The 17,195-nt window shown below is 37.2% G+C and overlaps 1 protein-coding gene across 5 annotated transcripts in view; it reads left to right on the forward strand.

Moving 5' to 3' along the window:
• Positions 1-17,195, forward strand: part of LOC127868469 (meiosis regulator and mRNA stability factor 1-like) — a 105,976-nt gene that overhangs the window by 41,536 nt on the left and 47,245 nt on the right. For 2 of the 5 annotated variants that reach the window (XM_052410273.1, XM_052410274.1), the window contains exons 2-6: positions 1,086-1,257; positions 2,379-2,495; positions 3,990-4,107; positions 6,687-6,850; positions 9,970-10,145. In XM_052410273.1, coding sequence (XP_052266233.1) covers positions 1,156-1,257; positions 2,379-2,495; positions 3,990-4,107; positions 6,687-6,850; positions 9,970-10,145 — 677 coding nt within the window. In that variant the 5' untranslated portion in view covers positions 1,086-1,155. Of the gene's footprint in view, positions 1-1,073; positions 1,258-2,378; positions 2,496-3,989; positions 4,108-6,686; positions 6,851-9,969; positions 10,146-17,195 lie in introns of those variants that run through there. The other 3 variants (XM_052410275.1, XM_052410276.1, XM_052410277.1) reach the window with 3 other exon arrangements.

A 17,195-nucleotide genomic window follows, 5' to 3' on the forward strand; every position in this document is an offset into this window, starting at 1 on the left:
GGCTCTATGGGTTACCAGGCTCTTAATTCTTCATTAAGTGCTCTGGTGTGTTGATGCACTGTGACTGTACAAAGAGTCTGTTTCCTGGGTAGAACCAGTATGTTGTGTCTTTAGAGGGAGATCGCTAGGTTGTTAGGCTCCCACCATATCCATATAGAGACTCTGTCCTGCTAATTAGTCCACTACTGGTTTCACCGGAGGGGGCTTCAGGTTTGTGCTCTGTGTGTCCGTCAGTCTGTCACACTTTTCTGGATCCTGCGATAACTTTGAAAGTTCTTCATATTTTTTCATGAAACTTGCAACATGGATAGATGGCAATATGGAGATTATGCACGTCATTTCATTTTGTTCCTACGTCAAAAAATCTGGTTTGCTATGGCAACAAATAGGCTAGAAATACTGCTGAAAATGGTGTGTTTATCTGGATCCTGCGATAACTTTAAAAGTTCTTTTTATTTTTCATGAAACTTGGAACATGGATAGATGGCAATATGGACATTATGCACGTCATTTCATTTTGTTCCTACGTCAAAAATTCTGGTTGCTATGGCAACAAATAAACTAGAAATACTGCTGAAAAAGTGTGTTTTTTTCTGGATCCTGCAATAACTTTAAAAGTTCTTCATATTTGTTCATGAAACTTGAAACATGGATAGATGGCAGAAACTTGAAACATAGATAGATGGCAATTTGGACATTATGCTCGTCATTTCACTTTGTTCTTACGTCAAAAATTCTGGTTGCTATGGCGACAAATAGACTAGAAATACTGCTGAAAATGGTGTTTTTTTCTGGATCCTGCGATTACTTTAAAAGTTCTTCATATTTTTTCATGAAAATTGTAACATGGATAGATGGCAATATGGACATTATGCTCGTCATTTCATTTTGTTCCTATGTCAAAAATTCTGGTTGCTATGGCAACAAATATGAAAAAAATCTGACAATGGTGGAATTTCTGACAATGGTTGAGCCCGTAGGGGACATATATTGCTTGGCAATAGTCTTGTTTATATCTCTGATCTAACATTTTCTTTTCATCCAAGAAATCTGATTCTAGCTTGCTTGTTTAGACTTTATTTCAGATTAAATGTGATTGTCAGAACTCAAGATGGCACATGATGCTTGTACAACCCAGTCGTGCTACAAGGATATATGGAAGACAAGACAGTGAGTGAATCATGTCGACGAGTCCCAGTTGGCGTATTCTGGGACATAGAGAACTGCTCTGTGCCCAGTGGGAAATGTGCTCTACAGGTGCGTATTGGAGCACCCTCACTCTTGGATTGGGAAATTTTTGGTCCATTTTTTATTATCTTTTGGAAATGTGCTTAACAAGTTCATATTAAAAAAGTTTATTGAAATGATGGGATGGTAAAATCATTGAACGATGATGCTCATATTTCCCCATTTTATGTTTTGGAATTTTTTCTGGAAGTTACTGTACCGCAAAGTATTATTTACTTTACAACAGAAACATTTTCACCATCCCTGTCAGGGTGTTTTGTCACCATTTTTTTAAATATTTTGGTCCTTTGGAGCACTTTGGATTGGGAAAAATCATTAAGTTTTGAGTAAAATTGGGATTTTGGTGTTGTTGTTATACACTATAGAGAATAAAAGTGTTTTTAATACTACACGTACTAAGGTTGAATTTATAGAGCTTAAATTTTGAGATAATAAAAAAATGATTTTGTGAAATCTTGTATCGGAATGTAAGGTATTCATTTTGGATTTTTTTTTAAGTTTGGAATTTTTGCCACAAACTTGAGAAAAAAATAAAACAGTGAAGGCTGTGACTCGATATTTAAAGATATTTTAATATTTGATAAAATTATTTTCTAACAAACTGCATGTAGTTATTAGAATGTTGCTTCATAATTTATCATAATTGATTAATTATACCATAACATAATTAAAAAGACTAGTTCATTTATTTGTGTATATTTGAAAAATGTTATTAAATGTTCATACTATAACAATTTTAATATCTGGAATAGTCTATAATAATTTTAAAAGTAAGTAAAAAAAGTATATCAAAACTTGCCTTGACATCAATTCTCACCCGAGACCTTCAGAAACAAAGCCAACTGGATCATTCGGGCTTTAGAAGTACATGTATATAAGCGTATTTTGTTTGTATGTTATCATGTTAGTCATTTGCATATTTTGCAAAGTTACAGATGAAAAGGGCTACAACTATTCTATATTTTAAACGTTTATATTGATGATGTTTAGTAAATGTACATATATTTTTATTATTTCTCTTAGTCAGGATAGTTGTTTGGCTTGTTAGAATGAAATGGGTAGTATACATTCTTTTGAAATCTTTTACAATTGTTTGTGAATCATGTCATTTTACCAAACAGTAATTCCAGGTTGCTCAGACGATTCGCGAAAAATTCATTTCTGGGAATTACGAGGCAGAGTTTATGTGTGCCTGCGACATCAGTAGAGAAAATAAAACTGTTATTCAGGAACTAAACCATGCTCAGGTGAGATTTTATGTGTTCCATATGACATATGAGTTATTAATATATATATATATATATATATTGAAAACACAAAAATACTCATAATTTCACTGTATCTTCTAGATCCAACATATTTCTGCTGTGTCTCTAACAGTGTTAGGGTAGTTTATGAATCCTTCTCGGATCTTATTTCATGTTTGTAAATAAATGTTCATGTAACTGTCCCTTCTATGTATGTAAACTGTTCCAACATTGGAAGATGTGTTACGGTAAAAGTGTTGGGTATATAACTGTGAATGAACCATCTTTTTTGGGGGATGGGGATTTCACAGTATGTCTGCTTCATCTGCACCGTAGCTAGGCGCACACGCCGAAGTCTCCAATAGGAATATGTCTGTCTGTTTGTCCGTCTGTCTGTCTGTTTGTTTGTCTGTACATCCGGTTGTTCACGCATATCTCCATATATATAAAAACAATCTACTGTGAACAAGTATCTATTAATAGATCCCGGAAAACGGAAATAACGTTGTTGTGAAATATAATTTTCTCCCTTGAAAACGCAAAAATACTCATAATTTCACTGTATCTTCTAGATCCAATGTATTTCCGCCGTGTCTCTAACATAGTGTTAGAGTAGTTTATGAATCCTTCTCGGATCCTACCCAAATACAACTATGATTTTATGTTTGTAATAAATGTTCATGTAACTGTCCCTTCTATGTATGTAAAACTGTTCCAACATTGGAAGATGTGTTGCGGTAAAAGTGTGGGGTATATAACTGTGAATGAACCATCTTTTTTGGGGGATGGGGATTTCACAGTATGTCTGCTTCATTCTGCACCGTACATGTAGCTAGGCACACACGCCGAAGTCTTCAATAGGAATATGTCTGTCTGTCTGTCTGTATATCCGGTTGTTCACGCATATCTTTCTCCATATATATATATATATATATATATATATATATATAAGCATTGAAAATATAATACAAATTGACTTATAGTAAACTCAATGCTATATATATTTCTGAAATTCCAACCAATCTGTAGTTACATAATTGTGTTCAGTGTTGTTTGCAACTCTGAATTAGATGTGGTTTTCTTAACTTTCTGACATCCAGATAGCAACTTTTGAAGCTTTCATTATTTATTTGTTAAATTCCACTGTTATTTATGCTTCAACAAACACAGGCATATTGGTATTAGTATAGATAAAAAGGCATGCGTATTTGCTGTACCTCATGAATACACTATCCATTCTGGTGATGAATCATTAATATTTGTATTGTTCAAACTGTATCTGAAAAAAAAATTCAGACTTCTGACTCTTAGAAAGATATTTTCTTACCTTAAGAAATTAATTTTCTCAAGGAAAGAAAATATAATTGTAAGAATTAAGTTGTTGTATCAGCTTAACATTTCTATAACAGATACAACAGTGTTGTGCTTGACCTTGAGTGCTCAAGATATGTTATTTAATCACATTTGCCTATGTCTTGTTTTCTTGTTTTCTAGATAAACATCATACATGTAGAATCAACTAGTAAAAACGCTGCAGATGACAAAATCCGCCGCCTGCTGCGACGCTTTGCTGACACTCATTCCCCACCTGCGACTGTGGTTTTAATTAGTAGTAAGTGGTCTTTGCATGCATGCTTCAAGGCAAGATACAGATAGTAACATTATATTTTTCTTTTTAGGTCTTTCAAATAATTTTGTTTGACCAATAAGATTTCAGTGTTGATCATTGTCAATCACTATATAATTTACATCTGAAATGATTCTTATTCACAACAACTTCATCAAAGCAATTATGCAGGTATTTCAAAAGTATTTTCATTAAACATTTCTTTTCAACAGCATGTGAATAAAGCTCTGAAATGAATGTTTTACCAACTCATAGAATTGTTAATCAACAATGACAACTGATCTTCATGTTAAAAAAACACACACCAATGCTTTCTTTTGTTATCAAATGGTCACCTATAGCAAAAATATAATTTTTTAAATGAAAAGATTTCACCTTAAACATGGTGTTTATTGTTACCAACTATAAACATCTATTTGTGGCCTAACTACACAATGTGACTGGATGTTTTAAATGTCTGTAAATACAACATGTTTGATTTAACACTATTTTATTTATTAGCTCATCTATTTTTTGAAAAAATATATGAGATATTGTCATCACGTCGGCGTCCGTTTAAGTTTTGCGTTTAGGTCCACTTTTCTCATAAAGTATCAATGCTATTGCATTCAAACTTGCTTCACTTACTTGCTATCATGAGGGGACTGGGCAGGCAAAGTTAGATAACTCTGGCTTGCATTTTGACAGAATTATGTGCCCTTTTTATACTTAGAAAATTGAAAATTTTGTTAAGTTTTGTGTTTAGGTCCACTTTTTTCCTAAAGTATCAAAGCTATTGCTTTCATACTTGCAACACCTACTAACTATTGTAAGGGGACTGTGCAGGCAAAGTTATGTAACTCTGACTGGCATTTTGACGGAATTATGGGCCCTTTATAGTTTTGTGTTTTGGTCCACTTTACCCCTAAAGTATCATAGATATTGCTTTCATACTTGGAACACTCACAAACTATCATATGGGAACAGTAAAGGACAAGTTGCATAACTCTGATTGTCATTTTTACGGAATTATGGCCCTTTTTTGACTTACATTTTGTGTTTAGATCCACTTTACTTCTAAAGTATCAAGGCTATTGCTTTTAAACTTCAAATACTTTCATGCTATCATGAGGGTACTGTACCTGGCAAGTTAAATTTTACCTAGACCTGTGAATGATCTTGACTCTCAAGGTCAAATGTCAAATATATGGCGTCTGTCTGTCCGAAAACTTAAACATTGGCCATAACTTTTTTTAATATTGAAGATAGCAACTTGATATTTGGCATGCATGTGTATCTCATGAAGCTGCACATTTTGGGTGGTGGAAGTTCAAGGTCAAGGTTATTCTTCAAGGTCAAGGTCATCCTTTAAGACCAAAGGTAAAAATAAATAAATTTCAAAGCGGCGTTATCATGAAGCTGCACATTTTGAGTGGTGGAAATTCAAGACCAAGGTCATCCTTCAAGGTAAAGGTCATCCAACAAGGTCAAAGGTTAAAAAAAAAATATATAAACATTCAAAGGGGCATTATCATAAAGCTGCATATTTGGAGTGGTGAAAGTTCAAGGTCAAGGTCATCCTTCAAGGTCAAGGTCACCCTTCAAGGTCAAAGGTCAATTTTTTTTATTTCAAAGTGGCATTCTCATAAAGCTACACATTTTGAGTGGTGGAAGTTAAAGGTCAAGGTCATCCTTCAAGGTCAAAAGTAAAAAATGAAAAAAGAGGCGCAATAGGGGGCATTGTGTTTCTGACAAACACATCTCTTGTTTTTTTCAAACATGGTTAAAAAACACTAATATTTATTTTTATTATTTTATTTTTGAAATACCGTCCAACTATCCCACCCAAGAATCCCCCCCAAATGTTTTTTTTTCATTTTTTTTGCATTTTTGGAAGATAATGTATTTAATGACCACACCCCCACGCTATACACCCCTCTCCACTCCACCCCTCTCCACTCCATCCCTCCCTCCTTTGTGATTGAAATTGAGATTGGTCCCTACACCTTTAAAAAGAAAAATAGATGAGCGGTCTGCACCCGCAAGGCGGTGCTCGTGTTAAAATTTGATTTTACTTTTGTATGATTAATTTCAACATGTTAAAAGGTTTTTAAAGAATTATGCTTTGCAAGAAATTCCTATCCAAGACACCTAGTAAGTAACAAAAGGCATGAAAATAGACTTCAAACTCACAAATTAGCACTGGGAATTATTTATTGATAAATAAGGGTAACAACTTGACGTGGTAGCTGATTAAGTGGTGTGAAATATCTATAGTTCAAAATAGCAAAGTTGGAATTAAATATACAAGTCATAATGAAATTAAGAATGGAAAAATTGGGACCCATAAAATACTTAAAAATAACCAGGAATTCCAATTTCCAGTGTTCTTAAAAATGGTGATCTGCTGTAATAATTTTAGTTCATGACAGTTTTAACAGTGGTCATTGTTTGAACTTACACACTTGTTTTATAATAAAGAGTAAGCATCTTTCATAATTGCATTCTAATAATATGTATCCTTGAGTATTTGTCTCCCCAGTATCTGGAATACTTTTGTATTTATTTAAAATAAATAATTCCAGGTGATATCAACTTTTCATCTGACCTGTATGACCTACGGTATCGGAACAATTTAGAAATCATTTTGATTCACGGGGAACACACGCACAAGTCACTTCTAGCCTGCGCCAACCACACTCAGTTGTTTGAGGACATTGTTAAGGATGTTCCATTTCGTATTTCGCAGGTAGGTGTTTTTATACCAAAAAACAGAGCACTTTGTTGAATTATATTATTTCATAATGCGAGATGTTAATATTTGAGAAAAGATTCCCTATTCATTTTCATATTCATACAGAAGCCTATTCATACATTAGGCAATGTTGCAAATTTACACATCATTATTGAACATGATGTTTCTTTAAAAGATTGCATAAACTTCTTTGTGTTAGAAGGCATAAAACTGGAACAGACGTGAAGCCCTCCGTTACAAAGTAAGACCAAAATAAAAAATAGGTCTGTTTCCGGTCAACCAACCGTGTCTCCCGAATCGGCGCCGACCCTCAACTTTTTAATGGGGTCGCCAAAAAAATATAAAAAAAATAATTAAAAAACAAAAATAATTGTTTTGTTCATTTTCGTTCATATAGGATGTAATATCAAGCAAACAAAGCATATACATACACGTATTTCTTATTATAAGCTTTAGTAGCCTTCAATTTAATTACCCCCCCCCCCCCCAAAAAAAAATAAAAAAAATCCCTACCTACCTTTTTTTTCTTCCAAAGAGACCAGAAACGGACCTATTTGTTTTGGCCTAAAGAAGGGTGTACAGGAATCACCATGGACGTCCGTCTGTCTGTTGATAGAAACAAACTTGTCCACAGGCGTTCTCCTGTACTTTTCAACATACAGCATTCAAACTTGCAGTCATCATTCCTGATGATGTTTTGCATGATGAAAAATTACAAAAGGAATGCCCTTTTTAGCTCATCTATTTTTTGAAAAAAAAAAATGAGCTATTGTCATCACCTTGGCGTTGGCGTCGGCGTCGGCGTCCGGTTAAGTTTTGCGTTTAGGTCCACTTTTCTCAGAAAGTATCAATGCTATTGCATTCAAACTTGGTACACTTACTTACTATCATGAGGGGACTGGGCAGGCAAAGTTAGATAACTCTGGCGTGCATTTTGACTGAATTATGTGCCCTTTTTATACTTAGAAAATTGAAAACTTTGGTTAAGTTTTGCGTTTAGGTCCACTTTTTCCAGAAAGTATCAATGCTATTGCATTCAAACTTGGTACACTTACTTACTATCATGAGGGGACTGGGCAGGCAAAGTTAGATAACACTGGCTTGCATGTTGACAGAATTATGTGCCCTTTTTATACTTAGAAAATTGAAAATTTTGGTTAAGTTTTGTGTTTAGGTCCATTTTACTCCTTAAGTATCAAAGCTATTGCTTTCATACTTGAAACACTTACTAACTATCATAAGGGGACTGTGCAGGCAAAGTTATGTAACTCTGACTGGCATTTTGACTGAATTATGTGCCCTTTTTATACTTGGAAAATTGAAAATTTGGTTATGTTTTGTGTTTAGGTCCACTTTATTTCTACAGTATCAAAGCTATTGCTTTCATACTTGCAACACTTATTAACTATCGTAAGGGGACTGTGCAGGCAAAGTTATGTAACTCTGACTGGCATTTGGACGGAATTATGGGCTCTTTATACTTAGAAAATAAAAAGTTTGGTTAAGTTTTGTGTTTTGGTCCACTTTACCCCTAAAGTATCATAGATGTTGCTTTCATACTTGGAACACTCGCAAACTATCATAAGGGTACAGTAAAAGGACAAGTTGCATAACTCTGGATGTCATTTTTATGGAATTATGGCCCTTTTTTTACTTAGTAACTTTGAATATATGGTTAAATTTTGTGTTTCGATCCCCTTTACTTCTTAAGTATCAAGGCTATTTCTTTCAAACTTCAAATACTTGCATGCTATCATGAGGTTACTGTACCTGGCAAGTTGAATTTTACCTTGACCTTTGAATGACCTTGACTCTCAAGGTTAAATTATTAAATTTTGCTAAAATTGCCATAACTTCTTTATTTATGATTAGATTTGATTGATACTTTGACAAAACTACTCTTACCTCACATACCACAATAGACTCCACCCAAACCATCGCCCGTGCCCCCCCTTCCCCCCCCCCCCCCCGAATCCCCCCCCTATATTTTTTTTTTTTTTTTTTTTAAGATCATCTCACAAATGACCACCACACCCTCACACTATACCCCCCCCCACCCCACCCCCTCCCCAATTTTTTTTTAAACTGTTAAAAAACAAAACTATTTATTCTGATTATTTTATGTTGAACATACCGTCCAACCATCGCACCCAAGAATCCCCCCCACCCCCCCTCCCAAAAATCCCCCCCACCCCCCCTCCCAAAATCCCCCCCTAAATTTTTTTTTTTTCAAAATCATCTCACAAATTACCACCACAACCCTCACACTATACCCCCCCCCCCCCACCTCACCCCCCACAATTTTTTTTGGAAACGGTTAAACAACACACATATTTATTTTTATTATTTTATGTTTGTATGTTTGAAATACCGTCCAACCATAGCACCCAAGAATCCCCACCCCCCACCCCCCCACCCCCCCCACCCCCCCCCCCACCCCCGATTTTTTTTCCCTTTTTTTCGCATTTTTGGAAGATAATGTAATAAATGTCCACACCCCCACACAATGCACCCCTCTTCACTCCACCCTCCCTCCTTTGTGATTGAAAATGAGAGTCCCTTCACCTTTAAAAAGAAAATAGATGAGCGGTCTGCACCCGCAAGGCGGTGCTCTTGTTTAAACATTGGAATTATGTTATATTATTAATGTGACTGTAGACTTTATCATAATGAAAATATAATAGTGTGGTATTTGGTTTGTTACATTGTATGTTTGCCCTGTTCGTAGTTCATAAAATCATTATGCTGGGGGTTAAGTTACTTGTATAGACTTTCATGGCAAACTATCTTTGAATATTTTCATCTGAAACCAAGAGGCCAAAAGGTTTCAAATTTTGTATGTAAAATTGTATTGTAGTTCTCTGCATAGTTTATTTTTTAAAATGCTTATGGGGTAAAACTGGCTTACCCCAGGGTCCAGTTTTTTTTTATAGAAATCTCAAATATTTTATTAATAAATGTTGCTTTTCAGTAAAGTTTGAAACATTTATTGATAACTGAGTAAAAGCAATTGGAAATATATTACGATAAATAAGGATGAAACAACTGTACATGAAATATTGAGCAGATACTCTAGCTTTGGCTTTAAACTAAAAAAACTGTTTCAATTCTAGGAAGAACATCATGACAAAAATGTGAGTGTGATTGTTATGGGGTTCAGTCCAAAGAAGGGGTTGAGTGCGATTAAGCGTCGCCTGCGACGTCTGGTTGTTAACACTGGCGGCAAGGTGGTCTCCATCAGCAAAGATCATGCGGTCATTCGATTTTCATCCCAAAATGATGCTCAGAGGTTTGTACATTGTTGGGATCAACTCATGCAATATGAGCGGCGTTCTGCGAAAAACTGGGCTTATCCCTTACTCTCCTAGTATCGGTCCTCCACATAGCATCGTGCCTTAAACAAAAAAAACTTCAAGAAGTGATGAAAAGTTAATGTTTTGTCTATTTTTATGTCCCCCGCTGTAGTAGTGGGGGACATATTGTTTTTGCCCTGTCTGTTGGTCTGTTGGTTGGTCTGTTGGTTGGTCTGTTGGTTGGTCTGTTGGTTGGTTTGCGCCAACTTTAACATTTGCAATAACTTTTGCAATATTGAAGATAGCAACTTGATATTTGGCATGCATATGTATCTCATGGAGCTGCACATTTTAAGTGGTGAAAGGTCAAGGTCATTCTTCAAGGTCAAAGGTCAAATATATGGGTCAAAATCGCTCATTTAATGTACACTTCTGCAGTATTTCAATATTCAAGATAGCAACTTGATATTTGGCATGCATGTGTATCTCATGGAGCTGCACATTTTGAGTGATGAAAGGTCAAGGTCAAGGTCATCCTTCAAGGTCAGAGGTCAAATATATGTGTCCAAAATCGCTTATTTTATGAGTACTTTTGCAATATTGAAGATAGCAACTTGATATTTGGCATGCATGTGTATCTCATGGAGCGGCACATTTTGAGTGGTCAAAGGTCAAGGTCAAGGTCATCCTTCAAGGTCAGAGGTCAAATATATGTGGCCAAAATCGCTTATTTTATGAATACTTTTGCAATATTGAATACAGCAACTTGATATTTGGCATGCATGTGTATCTCATGGAGCTGCACATTTTAAAAAGTTTTAATTTATTTGATGGTAATTCATGACTATAACGATGATCATTCTCATGATTTCTGGTGTTCATTGGAAAGAAGGGCATGTTTATTCCAGGGTGATCCTATGGTTTTTAATTACGTAACACACAATTATGTTATTTTGTTTAAAAGTTGCTTTATCAAATGTTTTTATATTCCGCTTATTTTTGAATAAAATGTCAAAATATTTTAAGAACAACATAAGCAAGAGTTTCGTTTTTTCATTAAGTTACTTTTATAGAACAAGCCATTACTATAAGGAAATAGTACATGAAACAGATTACTACAGAGAGCTAAGTCTGGTCAGTATTTTGTCAAAACAACGCCCATCTAAATGCAGTTTTCGTTGATATGTCCAAGAATACACATTTAACTATAGATTGACATACAACACATGCATGTTTTTTGTATTTGTTCACTTCCAAAATTCGTATGTATTCATTAAGAGGGCCAACACTACAGATAGCCATGCTAATGCATGTGTGAAAAATGTGGTTCCAGATTAGCCTCTGCAGTCAGTACAGACTAATCTGGGATGACACTTTTCTTTTTAACCAAATTTGTTGTTTAAATGAAGTCTTTTCTTAAAGAAAATCCAGTCTAGGTAGAAAGTGTCATCCCTGATTAGCCTGTGCAGACTGCACAGTCCCATCTGAGAAGTCACTATACCAACATGCATGTTTTTTCAGAAATGGGATCATATGTGCACTGGATCTCAAAATGAAACTTATGTTCATGTCTTATTTTTCCCTTTATAAGTGCGCATAAAACAATTAGGATCTCTTTCTGATGCTATGTTCCTCTTGAGTCGTGGGTAATTTTCATAAAGATGTTACATCTAAAATATTTTAAATATATGACTCAAATGATAATAAACATTATTATTAACCTTTGTTCTTGATTATGCCCCCCTTCGAAGAAGAGTGGGGATAATGTTTTGCTGGATGTCGTTGTTCGGTCGGTCGTCCTGTTGGTATACCATGTCGTTTCTGACCAATAACTCGTCAACGAATTTACTGGTTGGCTTGATACTCCACAATCATGTGCATTGGCCTTGGACTGTAGATAACCCCTTTTGAAATTAGGGTCACTAGGTCAGAGGTCATTTTCACTGTCACAATAAGTGTGAAAATTGTTTCAGATCAATAACTTCTCAATGAATTGACCGATTGGTTTCATACTTCACATGTGCATTGGCCTTGGACAGTAGATGACCCCTATTGAAATTGCGGTCACTAGGTCAACGGTCAAGGTCACTGTCCCTCTTAAGTGTGAAAATTGTTTCCAATCAATAACTTGTCAACAAATTGACCAATGTGATTGATACTTCACATGTGCATTGGCATTGGACAGTAGATGACCTCTATTGAAAATGGGGTCACTAGGTAAAAGGTCAAGGTCATTGTCACAATAAGTGTAAAAATCGTTTCTGATCAATAACTTGTCAACAAACTAACAGATTGGCATGATACGTCAACCCTATTGAAATTGAGGTCACTAGCTCAAAGGTAAAGGTCACTGTGACACAAAGTTTTAAATTGGTTTCTGTTCCATATGTCATCAAAAGATGAGTAATTGGTGTCGAGGCCCTGTTTGGGGGCGGAGATCTGTCTCCGACCAGGGGGCACATGTTTACATATCTTTAAGCAATAAGAACAATGGTTACCTTTGCTGCAGTGGATGAATTGGGTTCATCAAGCAGTAAACATAGCAAAGATGGTGCTTTTCTATATATCTTTATTTCTGGTTTTCTGGCCACTAAGTCCATGAGTAGTTGTAGCATTTTCATCAACAGCTTTAGCATGGGAATAGTTTCCATTTTGCTCCAGGAAATCATCCCACACTTTCCAACCATTATTTCCGTCAACTTTCTTTGCACAGTATTCACAGTATATGGTGCAGTGGCATTGTTCAAAACCTTAGTTATTATCCCCCGCCATAGGCGGAGGGATATTGTTTTGGCGTTGTCCGTCCATCCGTTGGTCTTTCCGTCCTTCTGTCCGTCCGGCACTTTTGTGTCTGGAGCCATGCCTTCGAAGTGCTTTGGCGGATTTCATTGAAACTTGGTATGAGTATATATATGGATAAGAGGATGATGCACGCCAAATGGCATTGTACACCATCTGTTAATAAAGGAGTTATGGCCCTTTGTATATTGAAAAAATGCTTTTTTGGTGTCTGGAGCCTATTTTGGAAATGCTTTGGCGGATTTCATTGAAACTTGGTACCAGTATATATATGGATAAGAAGATGATGCACGCCAAATGGCATTGTACACCATTTGATAATAACAGAGTTATGGCCCTTTGTATCTTGAAAAAAATGCTTTTTTGTGTGTCCAGAGCCATATCTTGGAAGTGCTTTGACGGATTTCATTGAAACTTGGTATGAGTATATATATATATATATATATATATATGTATGGATAAGAGGATGATGCACATTGGCGTTGTCCATCAGTCCAGAAAACTTTTGTGTCCAGAAGTATATTGGCGGGGGATATCAATTCTACGAATTTGCTTGTTTATACCAGTTTTAGGCTGTTTTGTGCCACTGTCCAGAAAAAGCTCATTTGTAGGTGCTTTGTTGAAACAGTGAACCCTCGAATGCTTACAATTGTTGCTTCTGTTAACCAGTACCTTTGAAGTGTTGACATCCTCTTCTCCGTTGTTGAAGCGTTTCCAACAGCAGAGCACAATTTTCCAAATAATGAGTTCCTGTCTGAACTATATAAACACAAATCCCTCAGCTAAGCTCTCTGTTGGCATAAGCTTTAAGCAAATGTCTGAACTGTACTGCGTCTTTGTCAAATACTAACACATCCTTCTTCTTGTCAAAATCCGCACAATTTTCATTGAGATCCACCAAGTGACTGATTTGGATATTTTGAAGTTTTCTTTTGTTAAGGAAAGGGTTGAATACAATTATGAACACTCAACCTTTTACAAAAGATTCAAGCACAAAATAAAAAGGTTTTTTTCAAAGCTGTAGAAAAGAATTATGTAGAAATATGTCACCTGAGGTAAAACTGCTATCAATCTGTTTACTAAGCCAGAAGCTTTTGTATCCAACTTCCATTAAAGGAAAAATAAAACTCCCAAAACTCTCTCAGGACAGAAATTCTTTATTGTACAAGCATTATGAGACTCATGATCATACATTAAACACAACTTTAAACTTAAGCTAGGATCATTATCTTGGAACAGTCATTGCAAAAACATCGTGGTTTAAAGGTTGGATCACTTTCTTAGAACAGTCATTGCAAAGCATTGTGGTTTGAAGGTTGGGTCACTGCCTTAGAACAGTCACTGCAAAGCATTGTGGTTTGAAAGTTGGGTCACTACCTTGAAACAGTCATTGCACAGCATGGTGGTTTGAAGGTTGGGTCATTGCCAAATAACAGTCATTGCAAAGCATGGTGGTTTGAAGGTTGGGTCACTACCTTAGAACAGTCACTGCAAAGCACTATGGTTTGAAGGTTGGGTCACTGCCTTGGAACAGCCATTGCAAAGAATTGGGGAAATGAACGTTGGGTCATTGCCTCGGAACAGTCACTGCAAAGCATTGTGGATTGTAAGGTTGGGTCACTGCCTAAGAACATTCATTGCAAATCATGGTTGTTTGAAGGTTATGTCACTACCTTGGAACAGTCATTGCAAATCATGGTTGTTTAAAGGTTATGTCACTACCTTGGAACAGTCATTGCAAAGCATGGTTGTTTAAAGGTAATGTCACTACCTTGGAACAGTCATTGCAAATCATAGTTGCTTAAAGAATGGGTCACTGCCTTAGAACAGTCATTGAAAATCATGGTGGTTTGAAGATTGGGTCACTGTCTTAGAACAGTCACTGCAAAGCATTGGCGGTTTGAAGGTTGAGTCCATGCCTTGGAGCAGCCTTTGCAAAGCATGGGGGTTTGAAGGTTGGGTAACTGCCTTAGAACTGTCATTGCAAATGATGGTTGTTTGATGGTTGGGTCACTACCTTAGAACTGTCATTGCAAATCATGGTTGTTTAATGGTTGGGTCACTACCTTAGAACATTCTTTGCAAAGCATTTGTGGTTTTATAGTCACTGCCATGCAAAAGTCTTTGCAAATCATGGTGGTTTGAAGGTTGGGTCACTGCCTTAGAACAGTCATTGCAAAGCATTGGAGTTTGATGGTTGGGTCACTGCCTTAGAACAGTCATAGCAAAGCATGGTGGTTTGATGGTTGGGTCACTGCCTTAGAACAGTCATTGCAAGGCATTGTGGGTTTGAAGGTTGGGTCACTGCCTTAGAACAGTCATAGCAAAGCATTAGGGATTTGAAGGTTGGGTCACTGCCTTAAAACAGTCATAGCAAAGTATTGGGGGTATGAATGTTGGGTCACTGCCTTAGAACAAACACAGAAAAGCATTGGGGGTTTGAAGGTTGGGTCACTGCCTTGGAACAGTCATTGCAAAGCATGGTGGTTTGAAGGTTGGGTCATTGCCTTAGAACAGTCATTGCAAAGCATGGGGGTTTGAAGGTTGGGTCACTGCCTTAGAATACTCATAACAAAGCATTGGTGGTTTGAAGGTTGGGTCACTGCCTTGGAACAGTCATTGCAAAGCATTTGGGGTTGAAGGTTGGGTCACTGCCTTGGGACAGTCATAGCAAAGCATTGGGGGTTTGAAGGTTGGGGCACTGCCTTAGAACAGTCATTGCAAAGCATGGTGGTTTGAATGTTGGGTCACTACCTTAGAACAGACATTGCAAAGCTTGGTGGTTTGAAGGTTGGGTCACTGCCTTAGAACAGTCATTGCAAAGCATTGGGGGTTGAAGGTTGGGTCACTGCCTTAGAACAGTCATAGCAAAGCATTGGGGGTTTGAAGGTTAGGTCACTGCCTTAGACCATTAATTGCAAAGCATTAGGGATTTGAAGGTTGGGTCACTGCCTTTAAAAAATTATAGCAAAGTATTGGGGGTTTGAATGTTGGGTCACTGCCTTAGAAAAGTCATAGAAAAGCATCGGGGGTTTGAAGGTTGGGTCACTGCCTTGGAACAGTCATAGCAAAGCATTGGGGGTTTGAAGGTTAGGTCATTGCCTTAGAACAGTCATTGCAAAGCATGGTGGTTTGAAGGTTGGGTCATTGCCTTAGAGCAGTCATTGCAAAGCATGGGGTTTGATGGTTGGGTCAATGCCTTAAAACACTCATACTAGAGTACTGGTGGTTTGAAGGTTGGGTCACTGCCTTGGAACAGTCATAGCAAAGCATTAGGGGTTTGAAGATTGAATCACTGCCTTAGAACAATCATTGCAAATCATGGTGGTTTGAAGGTTGAATCACTGCCATATAACAGTCATTGCGAAGCATGGTGGTTTGAAGGATGGGTCACTGCCTTATAAGTTATAACAGTCATTGCAAAGCTTGGGGGTTTGAAGGTTGGGTCACTGCCTTAGAACAGTCATAGCAAAGCATTGGGGGTTTGAAGGTTGGGTCACTGCCTTGGAACCGTCATAGCAAAGCATTGGGAGTTTGAAGGTTGGGTCACGGCCTTGGTACAGTCATAGCAAAGCATTGGGGGTTTGAAGGTTAGGTGACTGCCTTAGAACAGTCATTGCAAAGCATGGTGGTTTGAAGGTTAGGTCACTGCCTTAGAAGAATCATTGCAAAGCATGGGTGGTTGAAGGTTGGGTCACTGCCATAGAACAGTCATAGCAAAGCATTGGGGGTTTGAAGGTTGGGTCACTGCCATAGAACAGTCATAGCAAAGCATGGGGTTGAAGGTTGGGTCACTTCCTTAGAACAGTCATAGCAAAGCATTGGGGGTTTGAAGGTTGAGTCACCGCCTTGGAACAGTCATAGCAAAGCATTGAGGGTTTGAAGGTTGGGTCACTCCCTAAGAACAGTCATTGCAAAGCATGGTGGTTTGAAGGTAAGGTCACTGCCTTAGAACAGTCATTGCAAAGCATGGTGGTTTGAAGGTAAGGTTACTGCCTTAGAACAGACATTGCAAAGCATTGGGGTTTGATGGTTGGGTCAATACCATGGAACAGTCATAGCAAAGCATTGGGGGTTTGAAGGTTGGGTGACTGCCTTAGAACAGTCATTGCAAAGCATGGTGGTTACGGTTGGGTCTCTGCCTTAGAACAGTCATTGCAAAGCATGGGGGTTGAAGGTTGGGTCACTGCCTTTGAACAGTTATAGCAAAGCATTGGGGGTTTGAAGTTTGGGTCACTGCCTTAGAA

The sequence above is a fragment of the Dreissena polymorpha genome, chromosome 2 (assembly GCF_020536995.1).
Source record: "Dreissena polymorpha isolate Duluth1 chromosome 2, UMN_Dpol_1.0, whole genome shotgun sequence".
NCBI classification, from domain to species: domain Eukaryota; kingdom Metazoa; phylum Mollusca; class Bivalvia; order Myida; family Dreissenidae; genus Dreissena; species Dreissena polymorpha.